Raw genomic sequence first — 13783 nt, 5'->3', positions numbered from 1 at the left:
TTTTAGGAACTCGATTTGGCCATCAAACCGGAACAGATCGCCGAGATGGAGGCTCACGTCGACGACATCGACTTCAAAGCAGCCGCTAAGGAAGAAAAGAAGACAAGACACGATGTGATGGCCCATATTCATGTATTTGGTGAACAGTGTCCACTAGCTGCACCCATCATCCATCTTGGCGCAACCAGCTGCTACGTGGGCGATAATACGGTACGTTCTCTACAGTATAACATCAACGAAAAATATTTCTTACAATTAGAGATCAATTATATCTTTCCATTTTCTTGATATATATTTATAGTAAAATAATTAAACGTTTTTTTATCAGCAACAATTATTGAATTTTGTTGCACCATTATTCAGTATGTGGTTTGAAGATTAACTTAATTTATTTATCTATACCAACTAATTTATTAATATTTTCTTCCGCAGGACCTCCTGATTCTCCGCCAAGGTTTCGACATATTGCTTCCAAAATTAGCCAATGTGATTCGCCGACTCTCTCAATTCGCTCTCAAATTTAGAAGTGAGCCTACTTTGGGATTCACTCATCTTCAACCCGCACAGCTGACGACAGTTGGCAAAAGGGCGACGCTGTGGCTGCAGGATTTGCTGATGGACGAAAGGGCTATCCGTCGTGCCAGGAACGATCTCAGATTCCGCGGAGTCAAGGGCACTACTGGCACTCAAGCGTCTTTCCTTCAGCTCTTTAATAGTTAGTTCATTCAACCTTCCAATTCACGAGTAGTATTACTAGAAAAAAAGAATAATTGCGCGATTGATGAAAATTATAAGTACGAAATATAAAATTTGGACTACTAATTGTTAAACTAAATGTTATTAGACGATGGGGAGAAGGTGAAGCAACTAGACGCTCTTGTCACCAAGATGGCTGGTTTCGAGAAACATTACACCGTTACCGGGCAAACGTACAGCAGAAAAGTCGACATCGAGTGTTTGAACGTGCTGAGTTCGCTCGGTGCAACCGTTCACAAGGTGAAAGCGCAAATTACCATCCTGCACCTCCACATAATACGTTATCAAAGCAGCCAGGAATCAGACGTGAATTTGGATTAATCTATCTTTCATCTACTTCAGATTTGCACGGATATCCGTCTTCTCGCAAACATGAAGGAAATCGAAGAGCCGTTCGAGAGTACGCAAGTCGGCTCGAGTGCGATGCCGTACAAACGTAATCCGATGCGCTCTGAGAGATGCTGCAGCATAGCGCGTCACCTGATGACTTTGGTGAACAACGTTCTTCAAACCGCGGCTACCCAGTGGATGGAACGAACATTGGACGACTCGGCAAATCGACGGATCACCCTGGCGGAAGCTTTCCTATCGGCCGACACGATCCTAATGACCCTCCAGAATATTACGGAGGGCCTAGTCGTTTATCCCAAAGTTATTGCTAAGCACGTGGCGCAGGAACTGCCCTTCATGTCTACGGAGAATATAATAATGGCCATGGTGAAAGCCGGCGGCGACAGGCAGGTACGAGAGAATAGACTTCTAAAGTTATAGCTGACGCAATAATTTAAAGAATAAGGATAATTACTAAACATGTTAAATGATTAATGCGTACTTTGTTCATTTCAGGTTTGTCATGAGAAGATTCGCGTGTTATCGCACGAAGCTGGAGTGCAGGTGAAGCAATACGGCATGGACAACGATCTCGTCAAGAGGATCAAAGAAGATCCGTATTTTGCACCGATTTTACCCCAACTTTCTTCACTTTTGGACCCTTCGAGCTTCGTCGGTAGAGCGCCCGAACAAGTCAAAGAGTTCCTCGAGCAAGAGGTCGATCCTGTACTCGCAAACTACAAAGGATTGGAAAGTGGATCTGTTGAACTTGATATTTGATCTTCAAGGAAGGGGTCTGATGGTGTTAGTGAAATCTCTTCCTGTTCTCTCCAAAAAATTCTGCTATGTGTAACGTCACATTTTCACTCAAGAACAGACACGATTGGTTTTCAGCTAGAATTTTTTGGTGATAAGAAGTATGCGTACAAATTTATTCGTCGTTAATATTTCTTACAACTTGAATAAAATTACAGAAAAATAAACCGCACTGTTCACTGCAGATGCGCGCACGCACTATTATTGCCTAATATCGATAACTGCTCTTCTTTATTGTAACTTTATTTTTTCTTTTTTTCCCACCAATTTTGCAAATCTTTTCTCTGACTTAACGACTGTGATAGCAAGCGATTGTAACATCTATTGCAAAACAGAGCGAGAGAGATAAAAAAACAGATAGATGAATAGATAGATAGATAGATGAATAAGTAAAGATGAAAAGAGAAACAGATAAGTGGTATGTACAGACTAGAAATGGAAAATAGAAATGAAAATTGAAAAGAGAAAAATATGTCTTGTAGAATGAAAATATAAAAGCAACTTAAGAAAGTAAAAATAGTGGAAGAGATAAGAGCCTATAACTTTGTAGACGAAAGATATGAAGACGAAAGAAATGAAGAAATAAATTTCAGACAAGAAGTAATAACAGAAACAATGAATAGAATTAGGAATAAGAAAAACAAAAGTTATTAATAGATTTTTTAAGAAACATAGAGAAGAATTGCAATGAAGAAAGATGAAGAATATCGCAGGAAAGTGAAGAAAGTAAAGTTTAAAGATAGTACAGATAATTATGTATCAGGACAGAAGTCAGATTGATAGAAACTTTGATGAAATAATGAAGTATGTTGAAAGAAATAGAAAAGAAAAAAAGATTTAAAGATCGAGAAATGTAGATACAGAAAGAAATACAGATAAAGAAGAAACATGAAAGATGAAGAAATGGAAATTTCAGACAATTTTAGAATTAATCAAATAATAGAGAAAATGCAAACAATTTTCAGTTAATAAGATAATTAATATTGACGAAAACAGAAATGTATATAAAGAGTTCAGAATAGAGTAATGAAGGAAGTAATGTAGTGGAAGTAAAGACTAGAAAGTATTAGAAATATAAATAATGAAAGAAATATAGAGAAAAAGAATATCGTGAGTATTGAACGGAGAAAGTTGATCTTTGACCGTAACGAAGAAAATAAGGAAGTAACGAAATAATTAGACAAGGAATTGGATTAGAGAAAGTTATCCGAAACAAAAAGATAAGAAAGCGAGTAAAAGTATAAAGCGAAAAAAAACCAGAGAAGTTTGGTCATAAAAGTAAATCGCTTAAACGTTCTTACAAGAGACTAATGTGTCAATGCATCACAAAATCAACTTATAGAATTAATAAATCAATAAAATTTAAACAAACAATTAAACAAAAAAGTAGCTATCACAGACTGTTAAGTTTATCGAGAAGTTTCAGAACTGCGAATTAGGAACTCTGTTTTAGCACACAAGAAAGATCTTAGAGTGATCGTTAAGTACATATCTTCGATATTCGCAACGATATTTGGATTTTGCAAAATTGTTCCATAATTGCAATCATTTAACAATTGATAAGTGTACTATTGAATCTTAAAAAATATTATTATTTGAAAAATTATTAATCAAAAGCTATGAGAGATGGCTAATTCGTGAAGAACTTCGAAATTCTCTAATTTCGTTTTTCTATGACATATGTTCCTCTATTAATTGGCTTAAAATATTATCTTTTTTAAGTAAGCATTAGATTTGTAAAGTTGGTTATACATTTCAATTTTGTTTCAACCGTTAGTGTCACTTTTAGTTTGTAACTTGAATTCTTTTTTAATGATAGTCATCTTCAAATTACTAAAGACTCTTATTCAATGGTACAGCCTATCTTTTGTAAACGCGGTGACCCGTGAAAGTGGCTCCATCGGTGACCTTGCCAGATTCAACGAAAATTGCAAGCTGATCACCAGCGTCGACGTCCAGCAGAACGAGATTGCTTCCTCCACCTGGACCAATGCTGACAATCGACCTCCAGCTTTCGGATTTATTTAGTTTGCGTTTCAGTGTCAGCCGCAAGTCCGTGCTACCGTACCCGGCGAAGCTGAATTGATAGAGGCCTGGACAATGCGTGGTGAAGATTCCTGTTTGCGCCGCGTAACCGACTCCTTTGTCCACTAGAGTCTCGGAAAGGACAAGTTTAGCTTCCTGCACATTTAAAGGTATTTATTAGAGTCTGTTTATCATAAGCACTTCAAAAGACTGCGTTTTTAAATTGTTTCAAAATTTTTAATTAATTACGATTAACTTACGTTCACCGAGCCTTGAGTGGCGGAAAAGGCCACTACCCCAGCGCAATCGGCGGCAGTCCCTAATTTCTTGGAGCCGATCGTAGTGATACCAGGATTTTCTGGTGGATCTGGTATCGCTGCATCAGTCAACATGGCCGCTGCCAATATCAGCACCGCCCACACCACCCTATTCGTGCAAATAAATAAACCCTTCGCAAAATCTTCACTCACGTTTGTAGAGTGTAAACTAAAAGTAAAACTTTCACAAATTTTATCTGAAAACTTTCAAAGAGAATGAAATTAATTTCTGATGTTAAATACGATTTTTAAACCTGAAATCAGTAAAATCGAGCTGCGCTTCGAAACTGCGTGAAAAAGAAAAATTTACAATGTTCAGAATTTGCATAATGCCAGGATACAAGTGTAGTCAAGGCGATAACACGTTCTTGCGCAACGCGTCACGTGGGCGAGGGAATTTTTTGCGTTCACATTGCTTCTTTTTGTTCAGCTGACGTTTAATCGCCAATGTGACCATTCCCGGTAAAGTTCAGTCGGTTCGCGCTACTTTCACTGCTCGCGGCTATCTCTCGATCAAGTCTCCAGGCTCGTCTGTCTTTTATCCCCACCTGCTCCCTTCGGTAAAGTTATTTATTGCAAATTGATTTTCATTTTTATATTTTGTTATTTACACCGCAAACTATTTAAACAATTTTTACGATATGATTCATGTTCACTAGAAATTAAATGTTCCATGCATTTTTGTATTTGCGAATGGCATTCAATGAATTAATTATGCTACTTTAAATAGCAATTAGCAAAATGTAAGATTTAGAAGATGGAACAAAAGTTAACTTTCGCTATCAAAAGAAAAAGAAGAAAGTATTTTGATATGATACGCGTGATCAAAGCTAAAGCCAAGTCGTTGATTATCAGAGCGAGACGCGCTGCGCAATCACATTTTGAACTCGCGTCTCAAAAGTGAATGTTTTACATATTTCAGTTACCACTATTTTAATAGTAAAAATATATCAATATTTTCCGTTATAAAATTGTAACGTAGAAGAACTTAGTGTTACAAGAATGATAGATTATTTGCATTAGTATACGGAACTGCAATAAAGTCCATTGCAAGGTCGACGATTATCGCACTTTTATGCGTTTACGTAACATCAGGAAGATCGATTAGCCATTATATTGTCGTTGCAAACCTCTCGAGAGGATATATTTATGTAAATTGACATTGTGAAATAAATTTCGAAATCCGGTAAATTCTAAATTCATCTTTGCTGCAGAAATAAAAATAAATACTGACGCACTGCATCAGTAAAAGATATAAATTTATAAATACATTTATTCTATCCATAACTACAGCTTATTCTTTCGTAGCACTACAAAAAAATTCTTTTAGATCCAAAACAGATATCTTAAAAGAAGAGAAAATATGTCCATCACGCTGTCAGAAATAAAAGGATAAATTACGATCGATGCCTAACAAAATATTGAAACAATCAACTACTATTTTTGTAATAATGTAACAACGGCAAACTCACATGATGGTAAAAAGTGGTGTGGCAGCAACGGGCTTCCCGCTAACAGGCTGTTCCTTCCGTGTTACAAACAAATCAGACCAAGTCAGATCGCCGTGCGCCTTTATATCACCTCCTAACCGAACTAGTGAATCGTGCACCAGCACCAGCCTTTTCTTTCATTTTGCGTCTCGTTCCACTCGCGGCAAGTGCTCTCTTTCCCGCTGATTGGTAACCGCCGCTCCTCTCCAGTCACCGATTGGCAAGTCAGCTGGCTACGTAGTGACAGAATGACAACTTTCCACCTCCATCGGCGAGAGAAAAGCAAATTTCAGGAATAAAAAGGTATCACGCTTTTTCTGATATGAGAGCGATGCAAATTTACAAATCAACTTCCTGTAAGAAAGGAACAGGATGCAATTTAGAATAATTATGCCTTTTTTGCCTCCCTTTAAAATTCTTTTAATAGAATGACTTTAAAATGAATGTATCGGGGATCAATAAATTGAAAAACAGATATTTTGATCACGCAGTTTATTGTTTATTAAAATTATAACAATACTTAATTAACCATCCGATAAATGGCACGATAATCGAAGCGCTGACAGAATTGCGAGAGTATGCATTATTGCTAGATTTCTCAATAACGAATAAATAATATTTTGTGAAACAAGATAGAAACGGAAGATCAGAGTATGCAGTACATAATGGGAATCGAATAATTATTTTAAGAATAAAGTTTTAAGAATAAAGAATAAAATAAATTAAGGAAGAGAGGACTTTCGGAAAAGAAAGGAACTCAATCAGGAAGAATATTAATTACGCGATATTCATTATTCATATTGTTACGCCAAATAGTGAAAAGCAGTGAAATAAACTACTCGCGATAGGAAACACTTGTTAATGTATATACATAAGGATTACACACCATATTCTACGATCAATCTTTAAATAAAAATTCTGAAAGGAAGTTTATTTTAAATTACATAAGGAAAAGCTTTTTGTTATCTCTTCATGTTCTTAAATCTTAATTCTTCATGCCTTGAAATTTTGATTAGAGAAAGATCTTCTGATAATGTTATATCGATATTATTGTTAATATATAGTCAATGAGTAGATGGAGTTTTTTTAGACGATTCATTTAATATTTACATAAATTTGGAACATAAAGAGAATTATATACATTAACACTCGGTGGCTTTCCGCGATTTGGATCGACGAGCACGGACTACTTTCACTTTGACAACGCTTTCCCGTGTAGCCTGTACCTCGATCGCCTTGGATTTGGTCTCCTCCTTCATCTGAACCAATCTCAATCTTCTCAGAATCCCGCTCTCTCGGATGCTAAGAGATTCAATTCAACGTGATACTCATCGATGCTATTCAATGCAAACGTTTAAGAATCTGGGTGTCAAGATGAACTCAAAACGAAATTATCAATCAATCCAAGGCCGAAAGAGAGACCGAACCGCATGAAAGTAAGAGTCGTTCATTATTTAATGATGTACTGCCGCAACGTCTCATTGTTCGAGTAACGAATTGCGAATTGATCTTCCGAAGTGAACTAAACAATCCGAAAATCATTTTTAACAATTATAATTAAACTTTGAGCTTTTATATTCACTCAAAAGAATTTCAGAGAAATATCGTAACGATATAGAGAAGACGCCGAGATAACGATATCGCGATAGTGCTTAACATAACGAATTTATACTAACAAATTGTCGGCTTGGCAAGCTGGACCCTTACTTGGCCAATTGCATGCGCCCGCGTTCGAATCGAATGTTAAGTGAATTGGACAATTAAAGATATGAAGGGTGAACTTCTTCTTCCACTGATCCCAATAACAAGCATAGAATTTATTACAGAGACCAGGATGTCTAAAGAGACCTGGCCTAGCGCAGTTTGTGGCACCATCGATGATCTGATCAGGGTCATCCTCTTCTTCTTCTTCGTAGGAGGCGTACGAATTCGGCGAAGGACTAATGTTCTCTAACTTCTTGCCAGCTCGGAAACCAACCTGGAATCTAGAAGATCCTCTAAAGTTGTCACTCTTTGCAGATATTCCAGTAGCTATCGCGGGAACAAAACCTCTTGTGCTGACGGTCGTTGAAGATACAGGTAAGTAAGATGATGACGGCAGGTTGGGCGAGTTTGTCGTGACGCTCGTCGTCTCATGCGGACTAATTTTATAAGGCTGCGAATCGTCATAATTGTTAGTATAATCACCTTCTTCATAAGATCCATCCTTTTCAAGATCGACGTAAATATTGGACTCGTCGTAATTGGTCAGGTCCACCTTGCCTCTTGAAGAATCTATCAACTTTCTTATCGGACCACGAAGAGTGCCGAAGGGATCAGCTTTGCATGTGCATTCCGCTCCAAGCTTGCCTAAGAGAAGCGGATGAAGGTCACTCCACTTGACGATGACTTTGCCCTTGCCTTCAGGAGACTTTGTGGTAACCTCATATGTTGTAGGACCAGTTGATGTTGTAATGGCAAAGACATCGCCTGTCTTTACAGGGGACGATAACTTCGTAACTAAGAGTGATGAAGGTAATATCTTAGTTGAGGTCGAACCAAATCTTGAGCTTGCTAAGTTATCATATACGTTTGTCGTATACTTGACAGTACCCCTGTCGTAATTGGTAATTAATTTATCAATCTTGTCTCTTGAAATATCCAGGTTTGTCGGGGAACCACCGCCAGGAGTTGTTCCTACAAGAGATGGCGTCGTAAATCCTTGACCGGCATAATATCCGCTGGAAGGTCTGAACGTAGTAGGTGATATGACGGAGGAAGGGCCTTCGTAAGGTTTCTTGTAAGTTACTCCGACAATATCTGGTCGCACGGTTACCCTAGGGCCGTCGTATTTTACGGTAGACGCAATTGTATCAGGTTGGCTCGATTTTGGAGGGAGATATCCCAAAGATGGAGATGGTGAAGTGAAAGAACTATAGTCTTTTTGACCATTCGAATCGGTCCGTTGGAAAGGTAAACCGATGTTAGACGTGGTCACAGTCTGGCCTTGTAAGCCACCAGTTCGTTGCGTAAATCCATTATCAGTCAATGTGGAAAACGGAATGTTCGTTGGAGCAATTACTGTCTTGTAACCAGTATCGATAATAGGTCTGACAGTCGATACTGGAATTTTAGCTGCTTCGAAAAGAGTCGTTTTATAAGTGTCTGGATACTCAGTGGTATAAATTATAGATGTTGGCGTTGATGAGCCACGATAACCTGGTGTTGTAAATATTTTTGATCCAAATACATTAGTATTATCCAGCGATCCATTACGCACTTCGACATTTAAGAATGGCGTTGGCGCCGTAACCGGTAAATAAGTTTTGATTGGTGTAATTGGCGTTGAGGAGAACGTTGCACCAGTTTCAAATGGAATAGTTGGCTTGGGATATGAGTAGCCGGAAGTACCTGACTGTGGAGTGATGCGAGCAATTGGTGCAAGAGTCGACGAATAGTAGCCAGACGACGTCTTAGTATACCCAACGTTACCTTCAAACGCTTTTTCGCTGATATTATCAGGATTCAAGATAGGTTGACGTTCACTTGTACTTACTGAATAACTACCACCGCCTCCGAGGATAGCAGTGGTTATACCTGTTCTAGTTGGACCAGTCTTTGTAAATCCACTTGGTGTAAAAACAGATGATTTGGTAGATGAATATCCTGGTGCAACAGTAGACGAGTCTTGGACGCCAGTTAAAGTAGAACCATGAATGTTGACATTACCGAAGGTTTCTAGTTTACCTGCAGGTACAATAGAATCAGGAAGAATAGCGCTGGTTGGTCTATAGTCCGGAATATCATTTTCTGAATATCTGTTGATATCGTAAGCGGTATTGAACTTAAGAGTGTCATGTTCCTCGTCGGCTTTGTAGCTATGAGGAGTTGTAGGTGTCAGATCTCCGTGCAGGGTACTGCTTGAATATGTCACTGATCCTTTTGTATCGGCACTACTACCACTGATTCCGTAATAACTTCCTGGTTGCGAAACATACGGTTTACCGGTTGAACTCTGGATGGTACCTGGTTGAATAGAGCCTCCTATAGATACTCCAGGAGCTGTTTGTCCAGAGAAAACGACACTTGGAATAGCATCACCCTTTAGAACGATGCCAGATGTTGAAGGACCAGTCAATGAAATAGGCGGTGTTAGTGTTCCATAGATTAAAGTTCCTGAACTACCAGATTCAACATTTACAGTCTTTATTCCATCTCTGATCACATATCCCGGTGTTCCAGAAGAAGTAGTGATATAGCCCGGTTGAGCTCCTCCGGTTAAGATACTGCCTTGACTAATTGTAGGAGTTGATACTGCACCAGGAATGTTTCCATGACTGAAAACAGTCCCTGAAAAGGAGTTACCGGTATGGATACTGCCTTCTATGCTACTCCCAGTCAGGATTGTACCAGTAGAACCTTTCTGAACGTCATAATCAGGAATTTCATGACCAAAAATACTGATATTTAAATTAGGTCTTGCTAAATCATTTCTTCCGTAATCACCGGCTACATTGATACTTGTACTAGTCGTTCCTGTATGGCCCTTCACATCGACTGCTGTTGTTCCAACTGAAGGATAAATCGGTTGTTGGTGTACAAATACAGGAACCGTGTATCCTTCTTTATTTTCATATCTTATTCCTGTTGAAGAAATACCTGTTGCTCCAGAAGGCGGTATATTACCATTTATGAAATAGCCATTATCAGCGGAAGTAACACCATGTCCAGAGAAAGTAGAAATTCCTGAAGTGAAATCAATTTCTGGAATTCGTCCTGAACTTGTGTAACTTGGCACATTTAATCCTGTTCCGGTAAAACCAGCACTAATTCTGTCAGTAGTTTTTGAATATCCTGCACCGGTCGATTGTCCATATATTCCTGCAGTTGATCCCGTGTATCCTCTATCAGTCGATCCCGTGATATCGATGCCACCAATAGGTCGAGAATAAGATGGTCTAGATACAGTTCCAAATGAGGGACCGACTTCAACGGATGATGTTTGATGACCTGTTCCATGGCCTGTTCCTGAATAAACATCGGTAGAAGAATAGCCACCAGCATGAGTTGCGCCAAATCCTGTATGTAAACTCGTTGGCTCACCATATTTGGGACCAAGAGAACTTATATGAACACCAGTAGATCCAGGCAACCCTGTGGGTCCAAAATAGTTCGTTCCCGATGTCTTAGAGTAAGTTTCTCCTTCTGCTATCGGATTACTTGTACTTCCTGTATATCCTCCCGCTACTGAACTAGTATAACTTGGCCTATATGTTCCTGAATAAATTGTGCCATCATTTGTCAAATGACTTCCACTGACAGTTCCAGAATACTGTCCTCCAGAATAACCTGAACCAATTCCTCCGACTGAGCCAGTATTAGCTATTCCTCCAGTAGAATATCCAGTAGATATGGTATGTCCAGTACTTGTTTTGCCTGCAGTATATCCTGTCCTACCTTCTTCCACAATTGTACCTGGAGACACTAAACCAACATGCACGCCAGGTGATCCATACGTTGGAATAGAAGATACCGATTCTCCATATCCTCTAGTCGATCCAGTATAATCAACACCAGCTGAACCAGAGAATCCTACGTTTGCAGAGACTGTTTTACCATTAAAATTCGAGATACCAGCATGTTCATCGATATATTCTGCCGTTGATCCTCCAAAGTAGCTTACTCCATGAGTACTGCTACTAGTTGTTTTGAAATAATCTGTGTTAGAATAGCCTGTTCCAGCTGTGGCAGAGTATTCGGGTAAACCATCAGTGACATAACCACCAGCACCGATTCCAGCAGAGATTCCCGCAGTGTGTCCCCCATAATCGTATTCTGTTCTGGTATAGCTCGATCCAGATTCTGAGCAAGCTGGAACTAACCAAGGCCATTCGCACACTAATTTTTTCTCGTCAAATACCAAGCCATACGGACAGCGAAATTCGAATGCCATTAATTCCGGTCCACCTGTTGATAGCAACATTTATACAAATGAAAATTCAATAACTACGTAAATAATGATGTACGGTGTTTTGCAAGCCGTCTGAATGAATCAGTACGTGTGAATTATAACATACCTAAATCCATGCAAGCAAAGAACCAACGACAATTTCCTGGATCCGCATAGTAGCCAGGTCTGGAGCATTCAAATCTTTTCGGTGCAACAGGGGCAATCTCGCTGCTACCAGGACATGGTGAGCCTTGAGGTAAAGAACCTGGCCAAACGCAAACCTCCGTGCGCTCGTCGAAAGATAAACCGGCTGGACAGTCGAATTCAAAGACAGAATAGTCTTCCACAGCTTGATTGAATTTTACGCATCGATAAAATCTGTTGGAAAACAGTATTTATCATATACATGTCGAATTTTATGTATATCCTAATTTTTTTAATCTAATGTAATGCAGTTCCAATATAATTAATATTCCTATTATAGCTATTTCTACCTGTTGCAACTTTTGGGATGGACAAAGTAGCCTTGTCTTCTACAGACAAATTCGGTTTGCGTGTTTTCGCGTACAGCTCTGATATGTCCCTCCGTATCTACTACGCGAACGACGCGGAAGCTGGACGTTTTCGCTTGAGTTGGATACGAAAATTGAGTTTGCTGAAATTGCCAATAAAGAATGTAGACGTAAATAAAAATGAAATAAGAGTAAAATATAAATGAAATAATTTATATACATGAAGTTCGTCTTCCAACGCATTGAGTACGGCTTGTCTCGATTTTCTTTTGAACTCCGTGAAAGAATGATAAATTTCTTGCGTGAGTGATCTCTCGCACTCGGTCTTCATATCGCTTTCTATATTTCGCACTGCCAGCCCTGCCAAATCTCGCAGCAGCGCGTATTTTCCCTGAATGAGGAAAATGTGGTATGAGATATTTCCACCAATCTAACAATGATATCGCGATCGATCTTTCGCATAGAATAAGCAACTGGGAAATTTGCATACGAACCTTTATTCCAACTGAAATCTTATCCTCGAAAGCTATCCACGTTTTGTTTTGAAACGCGTACGGCGCCGTGAGATCCTCATCTCGTTCCACGGTCCACTCCCCGCTATTAATAGCTTCGCAGAGCTACGATAAGTATCAGTTAATTTGATGATACTCCCACACTGAATCTTTAAGAGACTTCTTAGGTATACAATTGGCTATAAAAAGGTACAGCTAGGTGTCATACTTCTTTACGATCGATAGGTGTAGGATCTTTTTCCGTGGTCTGTGATCTAGGAGTATTGTCAGTCTCTTCTTTCAAAGTGAATTTATATGCATTGGCCGGCAAGGTCATCAAGATCTTCCGCTTGGGTGCTCCTAATTCACTTATTAAATCTACCATACTATCCGAGTTCAGCATGTCGAAAAGTCCCATTAAACGCGAGGGGTGAAAAGTAACGAAAGCTCCATCTTTGTCCGTCAAATAATCCGTTGGTAGTGTAAAAAGATCGACATACCTGATAAAAGAAGAAAAAAAGAAGAAAAAGAATTTCAGCGATTTTGTTTAAATAATTAGTGCAGTCAGTAGTACTGTGAAAAATTTCGTATTCAGTTCACAGAAACTAGAACTAATCATCACATTAATTAAAGAGAGGAAATTTACTTTGCGAGTTCCTTCAGATTGAACTGCTTAGCTAAATCTTCCGGTTTACTAGGTAAAGCCACAAGGATCCTCTTGTCGTAAGATTTTCGGATCATTTCATCCTTCAAGCTTTTGACAAAGTTATAAAGACGTTCTTTAGAACCCACCGTCACGTTCATCTCTACGCCGTCCACCTTAAAAATGTGGGAACTTTTTCTGTTAACCCGACAACTTTTTAATATTTCTTCATAAACACGATACCTCTTTAACAGCTGCGATAATCCGAGCAATGGCTTCTTGTCGTACCATGGCGGAAGTCTTAAGCGTTGTCGCAGGATCGTATATGGAAATTACAAATTGAAGAGGCGGATGCATCTCTCTCAAAGATTTCCGTAAGTCGACGATTTCTGCAGCATCATTATTTTTGTTACTAGTAACCAAATTATTTATTGTTCAAATAATTTAAATATTGAAACGCTAAAAATTTCAATG

At 38.9% G+C, this 13783-nt stretch overlaps 2 protein-coding genes and 1 long non-coding RNA gene across 3 annotated transcripts in view; 2 read left to right on the top strand and 1 right to left on the bottom strand.

Moving 5' to 3' along the window:
• The window catches only part of LOC105287563 (adenylosuccinate lyase), a 17943-nt gene extending 15857 nt beyond the window's left edge, over nt 1–2086 (top strand). The window contains exons 2-6 of the mRNA XM_011353176.3: nt 7–210; nt 433–715; nt 845–996; nt 1099–1497; nt 1603–2086. Of these exons, the coding sequence (XP_011351478.1) occupies nt 7–210; nt 433–715; nt 845–996; nt 1099–1497; nt 1603–1866 (1302 nt within the window). The 3' untranslated portion in view covers nt 1867–2086. The remainder of the gene's footprint in view (nt 1–6; nt 211–432; nt 716–844; nt 997–1098; nt 1498–1602) is intronic.
• Nucleotides 2005–13783, bottom strand: LOC105287576 (mucin-19). The gene is made up of 11 exons (XM_026971321.1): nt 13313–13783; nt 12896–13166; nt 12670–12792; nt 12396–12566; nt 12158–12318; nt 11791–12041; nt 8254–11680; nt 7411–8184; nt 5717–5863; nt 4188–4353; nt 2005–4083 (listed from the first exon to the last, which is right to left on the bottom strand). The coding sequence occupies exons 1-11, from the start codon at nt 13468–13470 to the stop codon at nt 3763–3765; spliced, it is 5970 nt and encodes a 1989-aa protein (XP_026827122.1). The 5' UTR covers nt 13471–13783; the 3' UTR covers nt 2005–3762.
• On the top strand, nt 4361–5663 carry LOC109610677. Its single transcript, XR_002192962.1, has 2 exons — nt 4361–4804; nt 5575–5663. It is a non-coding gene; the product is annotated as an uncharacterized LOC109610677 (long non-coding RNA).

Source organism: Ooceraea biroi, chromosome 7 (genome assembly GCF_003672135.1).
Source record: "Ooceraea biroi isolate clonal line C1 chromosome 7, Obir_v5.4, whole genome shotgun sequence".
In the NCBI taxonomy this organism is placed as follows: domain Eukaryota; kingdom Metazoa; phylum Arthropoda; class Insecta; order Hymenoptera; family Formicidae; genus Ooceraea; species Ooceraea biroi.
This window is presented reverse-complemented; position numbering and strand designations above follow the sequence as displayed.